The sequence below is a fragment of the Centroberyx affinis genome, unplaced genomic scaffold (genome assembly GCF_046629955.1).
Source record: "Centroberyx affinis isolate AG114_WGS23_722 - 3 ecotype Tasmania unplaced genomic scaffold, CSIRO-AGI_Caff_v1 ptg003590l_1, whole genome shotgun sequence".
Classification (NCBI taxonomy): Eukaryota; Metazoa; Chordata; class Actinopteri; order Beryciformes; family Berycidae; genus Centroberyx; species Centroberyx affinis.
The window spans coordinates 166,545-188,049 of record NW_027281515.1 but is presented as its reverse complement, the minus strand read 5'-3'; the positions used below and the strand labels follow the sequence as shown (position 1 = coordinate 188,049).

The 21,505-nt window shown below is 43.1% G+C and overlaps 2 protein-coding genes across 5 annotated transcripts in view; both read left to right on the top strand.

Moving 5' to 3' along the window:
- Positions 1 to 5,909, top strand: part of usp19 (ubiquitin specific peptidase 19) — a 28,187-nt gene extending 22,278 nt beyond the window's left edge. For 2 of the 4 annotated variants that reach the window (XM_071540256.1, XM_071540255.1), the window contains exon 26: positions 4,451 to 5,909. In XM_071540256.1, the coding sequence (XP_071396357.1) occupies positions 4,451 to 4,591 (141 nt within the window). In that variant the 3' untranslated portion in view covers positions 4,592 to 5,909. Of the gene's footprint in view, positions 1 to 1,121; positions 2,189 to 4,450 lie in introns of those variants that run through there. The other 2 variants (XM_071540254.1, XM_071540253.1) reach the window with 1 other exon arrangement.
- A 1,357-nt stretch (positions 5,910 to 7,266) lies between these two features.
- LOC139661714 (uncharacterized) lies at positions 7,267 to 15,336 on the top strand. The gene is made up of 6 exons (XM_071540268.1): positions 7,267 to 7,549; positions 8,761 to 8,933; positions 9,962 to 10,180; positions 12,173 to 12,333; positions 12,417 to 12,549; positions 12,695 to 15,336. The coding sequence occupies exons 1-6, from the start codon at positions 7,273 to 7,275 to the stop codon at positions 12,869 to 12,871; spliced, it is 1,140 nt and encodes a 379-aa protein (XP_071396369.1). The 5' UTR covers positions 7,267 to 7,272; the 3' UTR covers positions 12,872 to 15,336.
- The last annotated feature ends 6,169 nt before the right edge of the window (positions 15,337 to 21,505 follow it).

The following is a 21,505-nucleotide window of genomic DNA, read 5'->3' as shown; positions in this document are numbered from 1 at the left end:
TCCAACTCAATTCTGCCTCTCTGGAGGGCCAATTTAATTTCCACATCCAAATGAGATCTTCAGCTCTCTACAGGAATGAAAGAAATGCAATATTGTGTTTATCCTTGTTCAACTAGCTCTTTTCATTTGGGTTATCAGGGGGAGCTCTGTGGCTCTGGTAATGAGATGAAATGGTGTGTAATCCTATGGGCCAGGGCTGGTGAATGATTCTCCTACTAAATAACCTATGGATGAAGTGAGGAAAAGCTTTTTTCCCTAACTTCTTTTTCATGACTTCTTTTTCATTACTCTAAAGACTTATTGATTTCTAAATCATATTCTGATGCTTGTGTTTGTGTCAGTCTGATTGTTGCTGAAAGAAAAGGACTAATCTAACCAACATTCAACATCATACCAAATTCAAAGATGATGTTAAGCTGGTACTTAATTGAGGATGTAGGCCTCTAGATCTAGACTTTAACTTTTCTTTTTACCTGTACCATGTTGCTCCGTGTTTCAGACATAACAGGTTCAACATTCGGTTCTCACATGGGGTTTGGGGGAAAAGTGCTTGGGGAGGGCAGCACAGTTCTGTTTGTGCCTTGTAATCCAGTTGACAATCTGTTAAGTTCTGAATCATGTGAATTGCCTCCACATCTCTCTGTCTGTATCTGCTTTCTGAAAGGCACGCCTCTCACACTGTGCTGGGGCGTCCTGCCGTCCTCTTGCTCTCAAGAGTGAAGGCATGTCATTAGCTCTCTCAAAATCACTGTAATCTGGGATGTAAGCCTGCTTTCACATTGCTGAAAATTAGTCCCCTTGAAACACGAAAAACTAGAGCATGTCATGTCATGGTGACCAATTGAGCATAGGGGCTTTCGGTGTCACCCCACTACATCTCTGACTGTAATGTACCATGAAATTGTCTGCTTTAATATTGTCTCTGACCAGATGTAAATGCTGTGTTAGAAGTTAGTGTGAAATGGGAAAGGGCAGCATGAAGGCAAATCGTGGCTCAAGCCCATAGTAGTGACTGATGTGAAACTGTGGGGAAGATTGGCTGAAAGTCTCTTGTTGAAATCGTAGTGTTTGTTAGACCACGCCTTTTCCCAGAAGCTGACACAGGTTTCCGCCAATCGCAGGCGTCTCTAATATGGCAGGAACTGGAGGAAGATGAAGAGGGGCTTGACGAAGGCCCCCGCGGCCTGTTCCGCACTGGGCTGCGGAGACGACAAGCGGCGAGGGTGACGAGGAGAGACGAGGAAGAGGAAGACGGAACTGAGGGGGCGGTGCGACGGCACCGCAGGCAGAGGATGTCGGATTATTCAGACGATGACTGCGTGCGATATTTCGTTCTAGGGACCCTGGCGGCCGTGTTTGCTCTGTTCCTCAATTTGGTCTACCCTCTGCTTTACAAAGCCAACTGGGGCTGACGAGTGGCTTGTTGGTAACTCACTGGGACAAAATTCATATATATAATGGCAGGTCAGCCATACAGGGCGAGCTCAGATATGACCTGGGCCAGTTAACGGTTTTAATACTTAAGGCAACACAGTCGTGCTGATAGTCTTGTCACCGCTCTTGAGCAAGAACCAGGTCAAAGTCATCGGCCTTCAGCTAGCCGAATGGAGTCCCATTCTAAACAATACTAAATCACTACAAGTGTCTATGATTTCAATGACTCAGCACTTTGAAATTCTTGTGGCACTATTTCACACATGAATGAAAACTGTCTTGTAATCCTGAATCCTATTGTACACTACTGTAGAAGAACTAGAGTGCTTATGAGCCACACATGATATGTATTGTAGGCTATTCACTGCATTGCCTCTATGCATTGTATTGACTCTTATGTCTGATGTAAGTCATAAGTGCTTGTCTCAGCTATGTGTGCTTTTCAGCAAGCTTGCTTTTTTAGTGACAATGGTACACAGATGATCAGCTCTACCAGCCTTAATCACCCGCACAATAATTTGTCAATCCAGGTGGTAGGCTCCAGGCTTCAGTAACTATACAGTGTAACAATGTCAAGTGCTTATAGTCCAAGAAGTAACTGAATTGGATAACAAAATGAAAAGGCTTATGAAAAGAAACTCTAGATCTCCAGATCTAGAGTTTCGAAGGCTCCCTGTTGGCATGGTTGCTACACTGCTGCTGCACTGTTGCACCACACTCTAAAGAGGATTTGTTTGGAAATTCCTGCAGAACTAATGCACAATAGATAAAGTGTGTGTGTGTGTGTGGGGGTGGGGGTGGGGGTGGGTGGAGGGGCCAGTTCGACAATGGCCGTTACTATACAAATAATCTTGTGTTCTAGGCTATATCATGAAATATAGATAACCCTCCATTCCTTGTGTGACCAATTTGAGCTGTGTTGCTTTTAAGTCCTTTAAAAGAGCACATATTGATTTATGGGCCTAAAAATAGGAATTTCTTTCCAACACCATAATGTTTGCTATTTTGCCTCTTTCAGCAGATGTACTGTTGTCCACTTACCTGTTTGCTGTTCTACACATCTATTGTTTTTTTTTGGTCTATAATTTTGTTGGTTTTATTTAAATGTGTCTATTATAGTCGTGTATAGATGCTTTCTATTTAATATTTTCAAGCCATAGCCAGTTGAGGATTTTAAACCGTCAGGATGAACTGTTGTAGGAAGTCAAACCTGACGAGTTGCTTTGTGTCTTTTTAAAAACCTGCAAAATGAGATGAACAATGTACTGACGATGCAGTGTAATCCTGCCTGGGTTAAGCCAGGACTTTGTGATTATTATCAAAGGAAATGCCGTCCACCTCTGAATGTAATGAAGTGTGTTTCAAAGTGATGCAATGAACTGTATGAAAAGCTCCAGAGATATCGATTATACATCTGTGGGCAGTTTTGGTGCTTAAAAAGTTGAATCTCAGATTTGTCTTAGAGTTGCACAAGGGATTAGAGTGTGGCTGCAGCTTTTGTCTTACAACTGAAATGAGTTTATCCTCACTTAAATGGGCAATTCGGCCATAACACATACTTCATTTGTCCCAGGATTCAGTGTAATTCTCTGAAAGATTTTTGATACTGTCTTCATGAGATACTTGTAATTATTTGTTTTGACTTTGAAATCCAAGAGACCTGCATACTGTATTAATTACATAAAACACCTTACTTAACAAAATTTCCCAACGGTATCCCTGCATGATGCTCCAGGCTGTACTATGTTTTTCCCCATTGTCATTTCACTGAGTTGTATTTAACACAGCGCTGAATAAGTCCCCTTGATGACATGTCTTGGAGGAGAAATTCAAACTCAGTAACTCTAAATGACTCAGACCAAATTAATTTATGCTTAAGACTGTTTACAGTGTTGGGATATGCATGAGATAATGTGCATAATACATCAGCATTGTTTGCTGCTTTAAAGTCTAGTACAATGGCAAAGATGTGCAATATACACCTTTATATCTTATACACTGTTGTGCAACATGGTGCAACTTTGTGAGACTCAGAACTGCCCATAGACAGTGTGTTTGCTCTGGTGTTGTGAGTGTTAAAATTGGTCTCAGGGAAATCCCAGTGCTTTCTGGCATCAAGGCAGGGTAGGGTTACCCATGCTTGCTTTAAATGCTTGGCATAGCTCAGCTCACAGTCAAGCTGTGTATACTTGAGTCCAATATATGCAATCCTGAAGCTCACCTAGTTTTTAAATGCTTTATATGTCTTGTGCTGAACATCGTGAAATGTAAAATGTGAAATCCCCAGGTGCCCTGTCTTAAATAGCAGGAGTGGGTTCGACTGGTGTTAAACTCTTATCTAGACAGTGGACTTCAACTGTCAGTTTAGGTTTTCAACAACTGACAAGCTACACTAACTATCTGAGTACTGTTGGGTTTTCCCTTTAATTGACTGGACCTGACTGCTAATGGATAAGATTGTATACTGTATGTATGTATGTAGTCAGCTATAAGATGCTAGTCATGGAAGTATGCAGTTGATTGGAAAGAATAATCATGACATGTATTTTCTGTATGAAAGTAATTGAAGATCCTTAGCTGTAATATAATGGTAATCACTCTCATATGTAATCTAAAGACTGATGTGTCGATGAAATAGTTGCAGGTGCTCTACTTGAAAGAAAATTATAACATTTCATTTCCTTGCAATAACTTATCTAGGTACCTCCATCCAAATGCTGCTTTCTAATATAAAAAGCATTGTACTGCTTTTTGGAAATAAAACATCCAACTTTTATTGTCTTTATGAATATTATTTCAGTCATTTAACTCCAGAAGCCTAAATAGACGACATGGAGAAAACTGATGAATGTTTACCACATTTATTTTTGAGGCCAGTCAGAGGACAGGAGCTTCTGCGGCTACAAGCCTTTACTGTTTTCTCCAAACAGGTGTAATCTCCCAACAGGGTTACAGGGGAAACAATACTCCATAACTGAACTAGCATGATTTACTGTGACACTGATTTATTTTACAGGCCTCTAGCCAGGCACTATTTGGGACAGACCTGGATCCTGAAGGACCCCCTACGCTGACCCCAGAGGTGCCCTCTGACCTCTTCGCCCACTCTGGGGAGTGTGCCGCTCCATCCTACAGCAACATGGAGGAGGTGGACTAGTCACGACCCGGATGGATGGAAACGCAGAAGAGAGCTGAACATCCAGGGAGGTTCTTGGTGGATTCTTTGTGGTTCCAGGTGGACGCCTGCCAACCAGCAGCTCCACACGGAGGATTGTTTAGTAGCCTGAAGCTACTCCTCAGCTAAAGACACATCAGTGCTTACTAATTACATGCACATCTACAGGGTGTCAAAACAATGGTGCAATGCTAGAAGATCTGGAGGTGGTCCGTGGGGAACGGGCTGAACTCACTGGTGAAAGACCTTCAAATGCACAGACACATAACGGATACAATACTAACCAGACCCGTCATGATAAAATCACATTTATTGATATTTATATACTTATACTGGCCCATTGACAAAGACTTACAAGCTGTATATGTAGTAATATTCATGCAACGCATATAGTGACACGCACATACACACATAGAAGCTAACACACTCCTATAGTCCCAGAGTTGGCCTAGTCGCAGCTCACTGTAAGCTGATGCTAATCGGGTCTCATTCTCAACCACCCAATTGAGTTGAGTGTGGTGCGCCTGCAGGCTGCCACGCACCGATGCACCTTTTGGTCTGGTTTCAAGCTAAAACTCACAGCTAACCTTGACCAGACCTATTTATCCCTCGCTAATGTTCACATTATTGAACAAGCTACTGTTGATTATTAGGGAAAATATGACGAATTGAGCAAATTTGGGGAGTATGAGTGAAAATTGTTCCTATGTGTGTAAATCCTTTTTTTTTTTTTTTTTTTAACTCATCAAGGTATTGCCTGGTCTGATGTGTTTGTGACAGAGTATTCTGTAACTTGGATTGAAATTGTAGCAACTGATGTACAAAAAAAAATGTGTGATGGGTGCTGGTCTGATCTTGGTTTGGTGCTGGTGTTTCTTTTTTTTGTTTGTTTTGTGTTTTTTTGATACAGAGGGCAAATGCTTTTTCTGTCTTTTGTCTCCTTCATAAACCAACCTAATTTGGCTTCTCTTGATTTAGTTTACTCTCTATTTTTTTGTACTCGTTTAGTTATTCAATCCTGTGGATGCGATTGTCAGAGGCTTCAGTATATACTGAAATGTGCATGACTGCATGTTCATACACACAGTAGCCCCTCCGCCCCTCCTCTGAGTGTCAAATATTGACCCCCCCCACCCCACCCCTACCCTCCCTTCCAACTCTGCTGCATTTCTTTATTTCTGTTTTGAGTGGATTGTCTTGTTCACCCCTCCCAGCCCTTCCTTTGTATTGGACTGCGTATATAAAGTGGGGTTCATTAAGAATGCTGCTGTGAATACAATATAAATGGTTAATATAAATAAAACCCTTTTTGAGAAGTGCTGACAGCAATGGGTGTTTTGTAGACTGATATTATAATGGACTTGATAGACCAGTTTTATATCGGCTTGAGAAAGAGATTCCTGGCTGTGATGTTTTTGGATACTTTTCATGCTTCCCATATCGGTTATGGAAGCACAAACTGCTGTTGTACCTAGAATGGATGACAGACAGCCAAACTTTATATAAATGTTTGCAAAGACCTAAAACTTATCTCAGAACACATTTGGTTACACTCTATAGCTGTACCTTAAAGCCAAAATTGGCAAATTTTTCAAATGGCAAATTTCAAATGAAATGTTATATTTTTGAGATGTAGAGTTTTTCTAAAATGATGAATCAAGCTTATATTCTCACTGTCAAAATGTCAAATCATTTGACTAATGGCCGCTTGCAGCTATATCGCTGTTTGTCACTTCAGCTGGCCTTATTTAACCCTTAGAAACAAACTATTCAGGCCCTTGCTTGTTTACACTGCATGCCCACTGAACACACAAAATTCTGACTGTAGGGTAAAAGGTTGCAATGTTTATATATTTCATGAATAAAGTCAAGAAAAGCCATAGTCCAATTATGCTTAAGATAAATATGCCTTAGTAGAAAGATTCTTTGAACTGTTGCAGTCTTTTAACAAAAAAGCCTATGGCAACACTCAGTGTTATGAGTACACACAGCCTTAGTTTCAGCAGTATAAATGTTTCCCATAGGAATCAGTGTTTTCAGAAGCAATGGCAGTCAATGAAAAAACTAAATCCAGATTCCACTGTCTCAGAAATGCCATGTCCAAAACACATGAATCTTTGCACAGACATACTCACACATACTATGAATGTATACAAATAGCCATGAGTCAGTGTGTATTGACCCTGCCCATGGAAACTTGGGCTAGGCTACTAATACAATACAATTTTCAGAAAGTGTACACAAGATAAATATAACATTTATATGGGTAAAAGGTAACAGACAATTTTGAGGAATACATGGAATATCAAACACATTTTTCTTGATACAATATAGCAAAACAACCGCCAAACATGAACAGTTTGACCCTGTTTTTGCATCCTAAGGTTAAAGCCGCGTATTTATAACTGTAAAACTATAAATTAATCACATAATGTATTACTGAAAAGCTAAAGGAAGGTCCTCCAGTGTTGTACAGCGCCGGCAGATGGCGCTCGTTTCCGCCGCCTGACAGTGTGCAACTACTCTGTTACTGAAGAAAAAGAGTACGCGCGGAGAATGAGGAAGTAAATAATCATGAGTCAAACAGCTGAGAAAAGCCGGTTGGGTCGCAATTTTTAGGTAGCTCAGTCACATACCTCTATATCGTCCGTAGTATCTCCAGCATGGCGGACTCCGGTGAGAACAGCAGCCGTCAAGACAAAGACAATCTCGAGACAGGCAGGCGAAATGTCCTCGAATCTGTTTGTAGGACAGGTGACCCCACGGTGACGGTCCCCACGGGGCTGCTGTCCTCAAATAACAACCAGAGGAAAAAGTTAATTCTTCACATTGACCTCAACAACACCATACTGGTGTCAGACGCCGTGACGGGCCAGGGGACTGTCGCTGCTCTGGACTACTTTCTCACCACCGTGACCTGGGGACAGATGAGTAAACATGGTAAACTGCAGATTCACATTTTCGCTTGCTTCTTGCCTTGTCAGCAAGGGTTGCTAGGAGTTTGCCTCAGGCTAGACAAAAGCCCTGATAAATTCCTATCGTATTGAGAGAATAGGACGCCAAACGCCATTCAAAAATCTGTCAGTTTAATGTTGCCTTGTTTATCGGTATACAGACATACCTGGTAGAACATAACTTAAGGCCTTTCCCACATTCTTAGGATCCACTCTTCAATTCGGCATGCTTTCAATATACTAATTAGCTCTTTTTGAAACAAAATATTCAACTTTTATAATTGGTTATTCCCTGTAATTCCCTCTACAAAACTCACCGTGGGCGGTAGCGAGCAGCGAGAGCCAAACCACAAAATTGAGATTTTGTTTAAATTAAGTGCATCTTTGTGAATCAGTTATATGCCGAATGCATCAGAACATCCTAACAATTTGTGAAAGGACTTAAATCAAATTTTATGGTGTGTACATTTGCCGATAAGCAAGACCACATTAAATTGACAGAATTTTAAATGGAGTTTGGCACCACATTTTCTCCACGTAAGAAAGAACGGAATGTGTCGGGGAGCGACACCATCCAGGACATCAGGTACACAACCCATTACCAGTGACTGCAACATCAATCAGTCACACGGCCTGTTAGGAAACCCCGTAGAAGAGCAAGAAAGGGTCAACTGTCAAAATAAAACCAATCATGAATATGTAAAATCAGTGAAATAAAAAGAAGTGCTAGCACATACCCATGGAGTTCAACACTTTGACTGTGTCAACATAGGTGCTATAATTATACGACAGTTATTGAAAAAATGACAACACTTTCAATCACATCTCTATAAAAGTGTATCATACTACACCAGGTAGATTATCATTAGGCAGCAGACAACAAAGTGACACTGTCAAAAATGTATTCAAAGGTTTCTTGGCAACAGAATATGTTTGAAGTGTAAGGACTTCACCAGGCTTGCCCTGTATATTGCTGTGTGTCCATATTGTTCAGAGTGTAGTTTGGTCCTCATTAGTTGCAGTGAACAGATAGGAACTCCAGTGAGAACTTTGGGACATCCTTAGGACCCAGGCTCATGATGGTGTAATGGTGTAATAGCACTCTTGTGTTGTGGAGACCCACTGGAAACCAATAGTTTTATTTTTCTACATTCAAAAACCATTTGGTGAAACCTTGTTCTCCTCACTCCTCTGCAGGAAAGTGGGAGTGGCTGAGCGACTCTCCCTCTCTGCTCCCACCCTGCGAGGGCGCTGTCAGCTACTACTCCCAGTTCGGACGGGTAGCGGGCTTCACCTCCGCTGCCGGACGGCGTTTCCGGGGGATTCTGGACGAGCATCTGGACCTGCTCCGCTGGCCCGAGGGCCTCAAGGCAAGGATCCTTTAAGAGAGAATAGAAAAAAAAGTGTGGGATGGAAAATACTGCTCTAAGAATAAACTTCACATCTTAGAAGTCTGCACAAGTTCTACTCTGACTTGAGAGGCAAACTGGTACCGAGTGATCATTTCTTTCTGTCATCGCTACTTGTTATACATGTAGCGTTGAGGCCTAGATTGCAGCCTAAGCAGTTATATTTCTTTCTCTTTGAAGGCAGAATAGATAGAAATGCCACATGGAATATGCTGTAGTCTTTACAGCTGTCAGGGGCTGTTAAGCCGTGCAGAACAAACCCCTCGCCGGCTTTAGGGGTTAGAAAATGCTTGCGAATCAAATCTACACTGGAACCAAAGATATTAAATTCCTGTACAGTACACTGGCAAAGTAGCTCTGTCCATATATAGGTGTTTGAAAGATGGAGATTTCCCATTTGCACCAATTCCCTATACTGAAGCAACCTGAGGACTGCATCTTTATTGTTACTTGTTTAATTTTTGTGCATGTTTAGTTTTATCGATCGTTCATGTTAGACACCCATTAGTTATTCTCTGGTGGTTGGTAGTGGCTATGGCCATAAAGTAGCCTGTGTAAACCTCCCCATTTGCAAACTTTATGTAATGTCTGTACATGTTTTTTTGGCTTTTTTTGGTCAGTGTAGAAAATTACAATTACTATTAAAAAGGATTGTAAGTCCTGCTAAACTTAAACTCGAAATTGAGGTACAATCTGGAAATAAGAAAGTGGGTAGCTGTGAGTAAAGGCCAAGCCTAAAACCTGATTAATCCTGTTATCTCCTTCAACCAGATGGGCAGTTTCCCTTTCTGAGGTGATTTTCACACTTTGTCCACCATGCCTCCCTTTTACAATGGTGAATTTCTTTGTGCTACTACACTGCTAGAACGGCTGATTTTCCCAGATTAGATTTGGCTCCAGTCCAGTCTGTTACACTTCCCACCGATCGGTTTGACCGTTTGATGCAGTTATGTGTGAGTGACCGTCCCCCGACTTCTGTGTTCCTGCAGGGAGACAAGGAGCTGGCCGTGAAGGGAGAGGATGGGCGGCTGTACCACTGGATCCTCCCCTCCTTCTTCCAGCTGCTGAGGGACTTGGTGGAGGAAGGGCGGGAGTTCGCCATCCTGTTTCGCACCTTTGGCACCGACCTGCCTCGTGTGCTGAGTGCTGTGTCCAGGGCATTGAACCAAGGGGCTCATCCACTGTTCCCTGATCTGCCTGCTCTAAAGGTACAGTAGGATCACATTCATTCATTCAATAATCAGCCATGAGATCAGATAGAATATGCCCACCTTTCAGCCTGAATACAGTAGGTGTAATGTGGCTATAATGGGTCAAGGCAGTACAGATGACTTTGAATCTAGCCTGTGGATCGCATGTAAAAATGATTTGCACAAAGTGTGATACTGTGAAACTGTTTTAGGGTGTATTTTTCCTTTAAATTAATATATTTCTGATCAGCATTTATCAATTTAACAAACAATAATGGGCCACTGTGTTCAGTTTTCAGCTCAACTCTCTGTCTTTTATTTGTGTGTGTGTGGGTTTGTGTTTAGACGACTCTGATAAAGTGTGCGTATGTGTGTGTGTGTGTAGGGTATTCATTAGGGTTGAGTGGAAAAATGTTCCTCTGGGCAGCATGAGGCCGTATGCCAACACACACACACACACACACACACACGCAAATGCATGCAAAAGCACTCTCCCTCACCTCCCCCCTAGAGTGTTTTGTACCTGTTAGCGTACTGGAGTGGAACACATTGATTTCTTGAGGGGAGAGGGGGGTTCAGGTGGAGGGATGGAGGGATGGAGGGAGGAGAGGTGCAGCAGATATCAGAAAGTGAGCCTGCCAGGCACGGCTAGCCGCCCTGAGGAGAGCGCAGCAGACGTCTTATTCAAACAGTCGGCTGTCAGATGCTATTTATCTCTGGGTTTAGACAGGAAGGGCAGGGGGGGGGAAATCAATGGCGAGGCATAATGTGATTGTGCAGGTTTGGAACATGCACTCGCGTTGTTTCCCCGCCTCGACGGGTTCCTCTCTGCTTCCACACACTCCGCTGTCATGTCTGGGAGATGGGTGCAATGAGGCAAATATGCCCGATTAAAGGAGTACACCAAGTTAGTGGGAGATCGGTCCGTTGGTCAACTTGCCCTTTAAGTGATAAGAACACCAGACTCATCCATGTGTTCCCAGTAGATCATTGATTCTGGTGCTCTATGCTAACTCTTTAGCAAACACTATGGTGAGTGGTAGTAGGTGACTAGCTTTATCTCAAAAGTAAAAAAATAAGAACTTGTATCGGCTCTAAAACTAAAAGGTGAGTAATCTTAAATAATGTGATATAAAAATAACATCCTGTTTTGAACTACCTGGCACTACTTTCTCTGTTTCCATGGGAGTGAATGTGGTGTTTTTTTATTCTTTATTTTTACACTACAGCTAAAAATCACTGCACATCGGATGAACAGGTGGTTGGTCAGCTGAAATAGTTCCAAAAATAAACCTGGCTGCATCAGCCATACTGAGTTAATTAAATTTCATTTTTTACAATTCATGAATCTGCAGGGCATATATTAAAAAAAAAACATTAACTTTTTATTACTAAAGGATAGCGCTAGTCGCCTACTATCACTCAGTGTATGTAAAAGAGACAAAGATCTACTGGGGACACGTGGATGGTTTTGGTGTCTATGTTCTCATATGGGCCAATTTCCCAAAAACTTGGCGCTATTCCTTTAAGTGGGGGGGGAAACTGCATAAAAAGCCTCTTGAACATTGTATTAACCGAAAATAATAGAGGATTTAATTAGAGAGGAACAGACGCCAGCTCCTCTTGTTCTTAAATTGTGCATTAAATTGAATTCTAAGAAAGTGCGCAGGAGTTTTTCTTTTTTTAACTTTGTTATATCATGCACAAGTGAAGAGTCATTTATCATTTTTATGCAGTTTTAAGAGTTTTTGGCTCATTATCTTAAAGGACTGCTCACTATTGATCATAAATGTACAGAGCAGATTTTTTTTGTGTGAAGATGTACATGCTTTTATGTTTTATGTTCCTGGCAGTTTTATTGTCAAGGAAATTTAACGATCTCCGCAATTAATTCCAGATCAGAACTGCTGGAAGCCTGGTTTTAATAGCCAAGTCATTTCACCGAAGAATTCAGAGCTGCACTCCCTCTCTCTCTCTGTAACACTCCCCCTCCTCCCGCTCTTTGCTCAGTTAAGCGTGGACGTGACTGCGGGCAAGATCCGCTGCAGTAAGAGGGCGGTGGTCCTGAGCCGGGCCGAGGACCGGGTGTCGACGCGTGACGGAGAGAGAGGCCTGTACCAGTACCTCAGCTCGGTGCGTGGCCTGGGGGGCTTCCAGGACCACTTCGACTGGTGCGTAAAACACTCCTCAGGCTCTGCTGCCTACAGTTGTCTCTCCGTCTCTCCGTCATCTACATCCCTGTCTCTCTGTCCAGGTGGGCCAGTAACACCTACTCCATCCTGGGGGGGAAGCCGCTGTGGGTCGACCCCTTTGACCAGCAGGTCCAGCACATCTTCATAGACGACAACATCAGACAGAACGACGACGACACCATCGTGCATCCCATGGTATGTTTATATTTATTTTGCACATGCTTAAACAAAATGCATGAAATGGACCCCAGAACCCTAGAAAGCCAAGCGTCATGACTAATCCCTTCTCTCCTCTCCGGTTCCTCCTCTTTTTTTTTTTTTTTTTTTTTGCGTTTCCCAGGTCTTCATGGACCCGGATGGCACTGAGACGCGTACAGCCTGCACCTCCGAGCTCTACGACATCAGCCTGGTCCAGAACGACCTCCTGCGGGCCATCTCCGACCCGTGCTACTTCACCCAGCGCGTCCGCATCTGCCAGGAAAACTACGAGAGGAATCTCCAGCAGGGGGCGGGCTAGAGCGCAGTTCTACCTCCCTCCCTCTCTCTCTCTGTCTGTCCGACAAACCTCCGATTTAGGGTCCCGTTGACCCCTGACGTTACACTCCCAATGCAGATAGAAGATGCATTTAGCGCTGTAGGTAGGGCTATCTGAGTAGCCATTTTTAAATAAGGGTGTGAAAGCCCTCGTGGAGGAAGTTTTCATGGTCAAGTGTGTAGATGGAGAGAGATCATTGTGCAGCTATCATTGAAGAGCAAATATTCTAGTGAATCTCCACAAGGAGAAACTTCATGCATTTGAGTAAGATTTAGAAAAGGGCAGCAAGGTAGAAGTCATGTAGAAACAGTGCAATGTAAAGAGACTTACTTCTGAGTTTTCAATTCATATTAAAGAGTTGAATCCAATATATACCATATGTACTCCAGGACAGCAGTAAGTGGACTGTCCTGCCTGCAGAGGGCATTGAAGCCAGTTTATACAAAGAGCGCTCCCAGTCAAATAGGGGAGCTGCAGTCCTAGAGAGAAGTCAGGACAAATATTTAGCCTGGACTCTGTGTGTTTATTGTCCTTCCCAGTAGAGGATGGGACTACCTCAATGGTCTGCTGAGAGGGAGAAAAATGTAAAGTAGCCACTTGTACTGTAGTGCCATGGCATGGCAGAATTAGATTTTAGTGTCTGCTGTCCCAAGGCGAACCCCCTTGAGAGGGGTTTTCGACTTAATTAAGCGCCAAAGTGGCCAGGCCAGACACTTTGATTGCAGCAAAGGGTCTGTGACAAATTGTGCCGCGGGAGAATCGGCCTAATTTTCCGAAATTTGTGTCGGATAGCATAATCGGGGGTCAGATACGGTCAAAATCCTTCAAAGTGTTACATCTGCGCCTAGAGAGTGGAAAGCACTGCGTTTTGCTTTAGTTCCTTGCATGCCATTATTCTCAGGGTGTGTGAAAAGCCACTTAAATGTATTATTTCTGTGCTGCTGCTTTTCTTTTAGATTGTTAAGAAACCTTATTTTAACTTGGTCATCGACTGCATTGTTTACATCCGTTCAGAATGGACAGCTAATACTTGAATATTCCAGAGAAGTTTAACTTTAAAAGAAGCACCTGACTGCTGAGTCCGGCTGAGTAGCTTCACTTAAGGGTAACTCTTTACATAACATACTTTATAATGCAGCATGAGCACATTATGAGTGCGTTACAATCAGAACTTGACATGCAATAATTCACATTGTGCTCAAACTCTGGCTGTTGAACACATTCTTAGATGACTATCACTAATAATAATCTCACAGCAGATTCATAATACATGTCATTTTCTGATGTGATCATAATGTGTGTATGATGCATACATCATTATGCACTTACAAAGTGTTACTGGTTGTCAGAGTAATTTGATTATACAAAGCAATACCCAGAATGCACAGAGACATATCATTTGGTTGAATATGGTTTTGGGGTTTGTTTGCACTGATGGTTACCTTGTGTTGTTAACTATCGATCTTATTTTTTGAAAGCACTCTTGTATGAAGCATTTAATAATGTTCAATATGTGCGGGTGTTATCTTAGTACTTGTTTGATGGTTTTAGCATTTATTTATTTTGAAGCTTGAAGGGAGTGGATTTTTAATTACTATATTTTCCTCAGGTCATTTTTAAACAGACACCACTGAATGCAAAGAGGGAGGCATAATTCTGAAGAAAAAACACTCAAACACAGATAGTCTTTCTATAGTACTTTAAGTAAAGTGAAGCGATATGAGTGTGCTTGAGTCTTTTTTGTGATGTAGGGAGATGCTTTTGACTCCCACGGAACAAGATAAAGTGTATGTGATTACACTGCTAATGAAAATGCAAAGAGAAAGCTGCGATATAAAGCTTTGTTGGTGATGATACCAGTAACTTTGTACATGGAAGTCAGACTCGCATCACATGTAACATCATGCATTCTTTTGTTACCATGCCTTTGAACACACATCACATCTGGACACTTGTTTGAATGTTTGAATATCAACAAACTTTGACTTCTCATGTTTATGTTTTTTCCCGCGATGCTGATGAAAGGTGTGAACAAGGCTCTTGGCGTTCAATAAACCTTAATAAGGTTTTTTAAAAATGTCTAATTTTATGGTGTTTTGCATAATTATAACCTGAAGGTTGCTGTTCCTAATAGCTCTATTAAGAAAAGGAGCACTTTGAATAGTATGCTCCAAGTTAACAGGCTATGTTTCTATTTTAACGTATTACTCATAGAGATGGGTGACGGTAAATCGATTGTGCCTTAGGCTGCCATGACACCATGAAGCAGTGATCAATGGAGGAACAGGGATAAGGAGCCGACAGACGACTGTATTAATGCTTTTCAGATACAACTTGTGTGCAGATCATGGATGTGCTATTGATCGCTAGATGCTTGAGGTGTGATTTGTTCATGTGTGTCCTTGGGCCAGGTCCACTGGGTGTTAATTAGAGGTCTGAACAGCAAGGGAGGAAAGTAACCAAGTATATCTACTCAAGTACTGTGCTTTGCTCTTTTTGAGGCACATTAAAAGGACCTTAATACATGTATTTCCTGGCATTTCAAAGCAAATGTCCTTACGATACGATAGGACTTTGTCCGATTTCTCTGAAATTTGTCATGCATCATAGCAGCTCCCTTCAGAATCAACACAATGACATGACATTGCACATAATCTGAATTACGTTTTCCTCTGCTGCATTTATGAGCAAACCTGCAGCTACTTGGAGTTACTTCAAGTGGAAATAATCGCGGACCATTAGACCAAATGACGAGGTAAAAGCCTCCAAGATACAAGGCTTCCTACCTCTGAAAGTGTACTCAACATGCACTTTTAGGAACATTTTTGACGCTCAACTACATTTAATTTGGGTACTTCGAAACTTTTACTTGACAGGAATCTTTGAAGTGGGGACTTTTGCTAGAGCACACTTCCATCAGAGTATTTCTACTTGTATTCTAGTGGAACATTTGTGTATAATCGACACCTCCAGTATGGCAAAGGTCACACCATTAGTGTTACAAGTCAATGCCGGAGTGCTTCAAGGTTGATAGTGATGGATGATAGCAGTGGTGCAGAGACTACTGGTAATTGATAGGACAAGTGACAATTTAGCCACAAAGGAAATAAGAGTGGAAGTGACAGCTGTGATGGTTCCAGCGGGAGCTACAGAAGACACTGGTTATACAGTTGCTTTTCTGAGGAGCTCAGCTGGAACATTAAACCAAACATATTCAATTTTCTCCAGATTCGTCGACTCCTCTCTAGGCGACTCACTGTTCTACTCTGTTCCGCTCTGCTCTTCTCTATTTAGTTCTGCTCAGGGCTATACTAGTCTACTTTTCTCTGATCCATCCAAACCCTCATGAAAAAGTATACACAAAGTCATTTTGGCATATTCCTGTAGGAATATTATAATAATGGTGTAGTGATACCACAGGAGACAAAAACAAATTCATATAGTTTGATAAATTCACTTTAAACTCATTACTGAGTTCCACTGAACCACTATGAGAATATGACACACAATATTTAATGTGGTTGTTTGTTCTTCATACATATGTATAAAGTCATCATAAAGATCACAAGAACAGAAGAAGTGACATTTAATTTTTCACACTTCTAAATGTCATTTCTTTATGATGTTGGTTATTTGTTTCTTGGCTTTCTTTATCATGACCCTCAACTGCTTTAGCCATGTTTGTAAAGCACTTTGGGTTATAATGCAATATGAAATGTGCTTTATACGTTTTGATATTAAATTATTTCCCTAAAGGAATATTATATTGTTTTTTGTCAGGGAAACGATAGCATGAGGATACTCTCCCTCCACAGGAGGGCAGCAGTGCAGCTTTTGGATCAGCTCACCTTTAGCAGCAGCATCCTACCTGCAGGTGAGTGGAGTTACCTGATATTATGAGTAGTGAAAATCCCTTCTAAACGAATGACTTCATCGCGTTTCAAAATAGAACAGTTGTCCATAATGCATAAGAGGAACTTTAATGGAGAGGGTCGCACGTACATGTTGAGGGGAAAGGGCTGATGACTGGCGGAGGGACAGCTGGCACAGTGACACCAGCAGCACGGGTTGGTGCCGTTATGGGATTGCGCAATTGCGCACTGTCGCCCCGGTGAGTGAGGGGAGGAGACGGGAAGAGAAGGGAGGGGAGGGGAGACAGGAGGGGGGGAGAAATGTTGAGCCAATGGAAGGAGAAAGCTGCTAACTGTTGGCTTCGCTGGAATCAGTCACCGCACAGGTCTACAGGAGCAATATTTCCACCGCTGTCCTCTGCCGCTCAGTCTCAACATGCGGCGCTCCTGTCCAAACATTTACGCGGACCCGCTCCGGCGAGCTCCGACGCACCGCTGACTGCGCCTGACATCCACCCAGAAGGTAATGATTGTTTTAACCAAACTTTTTCCACCTTATTCCTGCGTCTATTTCCAGCTGGCCTACCAACAGACAGCTGCGACTGTGTGTGTGTGTTTTTTTTTTTTAACCAGGTTACATACGCACGACTTGCCCGTGCTACATGTCATGTCCTGCTCCTGTTTCGGACACTTTTGATTTCGAAGGTTGATGCAAATGTTGCTTATATTCGCGTATGCCCGGTGCGCACTTCGCCGCAAAGCAACCGCATCTCGTTGCACGCGAGATGCTCTCGCCGTGGTCGGGCGTTGCGGAGAGGCAGCAAGTTGCGCGCAAAAACGCCCACGACTCACGGGCGTCAAACGGGTATGGCACGGTATGGACACGCGGCATACCTTTAGTCTGGATGAGTCCACATTGGATCTTGCAGTTTTTTTCTATCAATAAAATGGTGGGCAAGGCTCGAGCTCAAAATCGCCAGAAATCTGTTTGGAAACCACATCTTAAAAAAACACATTAGATTAGATGCAAGACTTTGCCTGTAGCTGGACTGTATTGTATTGTAGAATTTGGGGGGCAGTGGATGTAAGGCTGTTGTGAGTTTTTGCATAAATTCAGGGATTTAAGGAAGAAGGTGAAGCGCAAATCCATCCAGCTGTTCAGTGAGATGCGTCTTTTTTCTTTAGGACAACCCGGTGCCAGCTGCTGTGCTGGCCAACATCTGGACGCGCCTGTCAGTCAGAGAGACACTCTGCCTGCCAGACACCCACCGCCTTTATTCTGGTTCTGTGTTTCCCTGCTATACCAGAACCACTGGGAGTTTTTGCTCTCTGTTGCTGGGGTTAAGTGTGTATCTTCAGAGAGAGAGAGAGAGAGAGAGACCTCATGGAAATAAGGTTGATAGCTTTTTCTGCTCTCTCTCTCACTTAGTCTTCTCTCTCTCCACCCTCTCTATCATCTCTGCATCCTTATAAGTAAAGCATCCTACAGTTAAAGTCACTGCTGCCTGGTCCAGCCAGCTGTTTGTTTCCCTAACGCAGTCCAACCTGTACCACTCTTGTATCCTCACCATCTCTCCCTCTCTCTCAGTCTGTGTCGGTGCTACTTCTCCCATATGATCTGCAATGATAGGTCCTAACTTGGTGTGAGGCCATTTGCATAATGAGGATTACAGCTGACACGCAGCGTCTGGCCTGTCTTGCCGGATCCAGCAGAGAAGCCTAGTGCTGTCGTAGTGCTCATTGTGCCAACAAAATGCCACCTTCAATCAGGACCCAGCAGAAAGCCCAGGAGTCTGCTTCTGACAGAACGGGCTCCGTCTCTTTCGCCCTCGTCCAAGTGGAGCGATAGAGCCAGGGACAGTGACAAATGGACTGTCTAGAGTATGAAATTATTGATGGATGAAATTAGTTATTGATGTTGTAGTTGGCACAATGCTTGCTTGATATAAATGGATGGAATTAAACTGCATGAATTTTGTTTTATCATTATATATAATGTGATTAGCATTTAGGTCAGCATCAACCACAAGCATTGCCAATTGATTTGCTTTATCCATTAATTGGTTTTAATTAGCATCGGTTCTGGTGTGTGTGTGTGTGTGTGTGTTAAAGCGGGAGAAAGGCATTATTATGATTTGATTTTTGCTGGGGGTTTTTTTGTTTTGTTTTTTGAACTCAAAACATGTGACTTGTATTGAACAAGTGTTCCAGCTACTCTACAGCTAGACCGGCTGCAGAGCTGAAGCCCCGGTCCAGAACTGGACACGGTCCTAATGCTGCTGAGTCGCCCCATTACAGGAGCAGCAATATATTTTTGATGGAACTGGTTTCCGGGGCTGAGTGACCGAAATTCACATCCCCTCTACCTCTCTGCTGCTCAGCTTTTATTTTGTTTCTCTCCCTATATAGCACTCCACTCTCACCCCATCACAAGGCAATGGCTCTCACCCTTGCACTTCTTACTATTGGTTATGACTACTGGATCTAGGAACTGAGGCTTATTCTACTGCTGCAGTTGTTGTCAGCCATTCTGTATAACACCATCAACACCAACAAAATGCCTAGAATGTAAATGGAAAACTCATCTGAAAACATTTTATAACTATTGGACAGGGTTAGTGTGTGAGTGTGCAGTACAAGATGTCTTTGAATGTGATTATGGTGGTATGCTTTGCTCAGCAGCCCCACCCCCCACCCCCACCCCCCATTAACCCAAGCACAGCAGGGTCCTCATATCCCCGGATGAGCGTCTACCGGAGCCAATATTCCCATCAGAGGATTAAGTGGGACGCTAACAGTGGACAGGTTGAAGATGCAGCCTGCCAACGCGGGGGGATTTCCAGGCTCGGAGGAGATGAACTGAGGGAGAGAAAGAGAGAGAGAGAGAGAGAGAGAGGGAGTTCAGCGCGAGGGAGGTGCAAGTAGAGAAACAAAACGTTTCGAGCGGGCCCTGGCAGCCGGCAAAACGGAGAGCGGGCGCTTTTCATCGCAGGATGTTTGATTATAACGGGAGCGGGGGATGAGGTGGGGACAAAGAGAGAGAGACAGAGAGAGAGAGAGAGAGAGAAGAGCATGTGTGACAGAGCAGAAAGAGCACTCACCTCATTCCCATGTGGTCTCTCTGTCTCTCTCTCTCCCTCTCTCTCTCTCTCCCTCTCTGTGAAGATGCATACTTAACCCGGCGAGCGAGCCCGTTTCTCCTTGAGGCTGGTCCACCTGCCAGCGGGCCACCGCCACGTTAATTAAAAAGCTTGTAGAATCTGGGGCATTGGCTTTGAAACCAGTTAGGATGCTGTCAAGTCCTGTCAAGAGCACAGATTATAGCTCAGGCAAACAGGTTTGTGTGTGTGTGTCTGTGTGTGTGTATATGTGTGTGTGTGTTAGCTACAGCAGCTGCCTTATTGTTTAATTATACTTTATTGTTTATGTGATTACTCTCATTAGGACCATTGGCTCCGGTACCAGTCTAGGAGGGAGAGGGAAGGGGGGGGGGTTTACTGTTATTGGCTTCATTCAGAGACTGGAGAATAGAGAGAGTTTAATTCTTGGGAACAGGAAGATGTGTAATTGTTGTATATCCAATCCATATAACAGCAGTTTATGTTTTCTGGTTTGTTTGGAATAAACAGAAGAGCATGAGCAGTGATAGCCACCATGGCTGAACAGACAAAGAGAAGAGCGCCACCTAGAGAGACTCAAACTGCATCAACGGGAAAAAACAAGGAAAAAGACTTGCCACACTGTTTGATTGACAGGTGATCTCTGGGAAGCGCAAGCAAACAAAATGACAACCCGAGCAACTGGAGGATTACCACTCTAAGCTGTGGTTCATGGCTCATAATATGCTGTGGTGGGACTTGATATGACAACTAGCATGTTTTACTGAACGAAGGTCCCAGGATGAGAGAGAAATCTCTCATTTGGGTTGAAAATGTTGGAAATGTTTACTACAGGAGCATTAGCCCTGGTAGCAATTTAGAGCGGGTAGCTGTTTGAGGGTTTATTGAATAATTACGGTAATGGCTTAAAGTATTAGTTTAGTATCGACTGTTGGGAGTGCAGAGAGGATGCAGCTCAGCGAGGGAGGTAGCTGTTTGACTGTTTGAAAAGATGGCTTTGACGTTTATGTTTGCCAGAAGCACAGAGACTCTTAAACGGAGGGAAACAGGTAGCGATGCGATTGCCTTATATGATTGCTGCCACTTGGAGCGTTGGGTTTCATTCTGAGTTTGCCAGAGGCGCAGAGACTCTTCAGCTCATGGAGACGGGGAGCTATTTGATCGCTTTGTGTGATTGCTGCCACCAGAATCACTGGCTTTGATACTGGGAATGTATGAAGCATTGGCACAAAGGCTGCACCCTGCCCACCAAGGAGCCAACACTCAGAGAAGCTCGGTTTTATCATGTGATTATGTATTTATACACACACACACACACACACACACCTGGATCCAGATACACATGCATTCTCTTTTTCTCTCTCTTATTGCCTTAAGTGTGACAGCTGGAGTGACTTTGCTTATTGGATCTGTCACTGTCTGTCTGCGGGCAACATGCTGTCTTTTAATGCGGCCATTGTAATGCAGATGGTGTAATTCGCTGCAGATTAATTGATACCCTGCAAAGAAGTGGGAGGAGAAAATCTCTGATGGCATTCAACTCCGGCGCCATTATGTATGCAGCGAGCAAAGTGCTGCTTTCATCAGTTTCGTATACTCTCACTGTGTGTCTGTGTTTTCCCTGCTGCACCGCTCTCTCTCTCTCT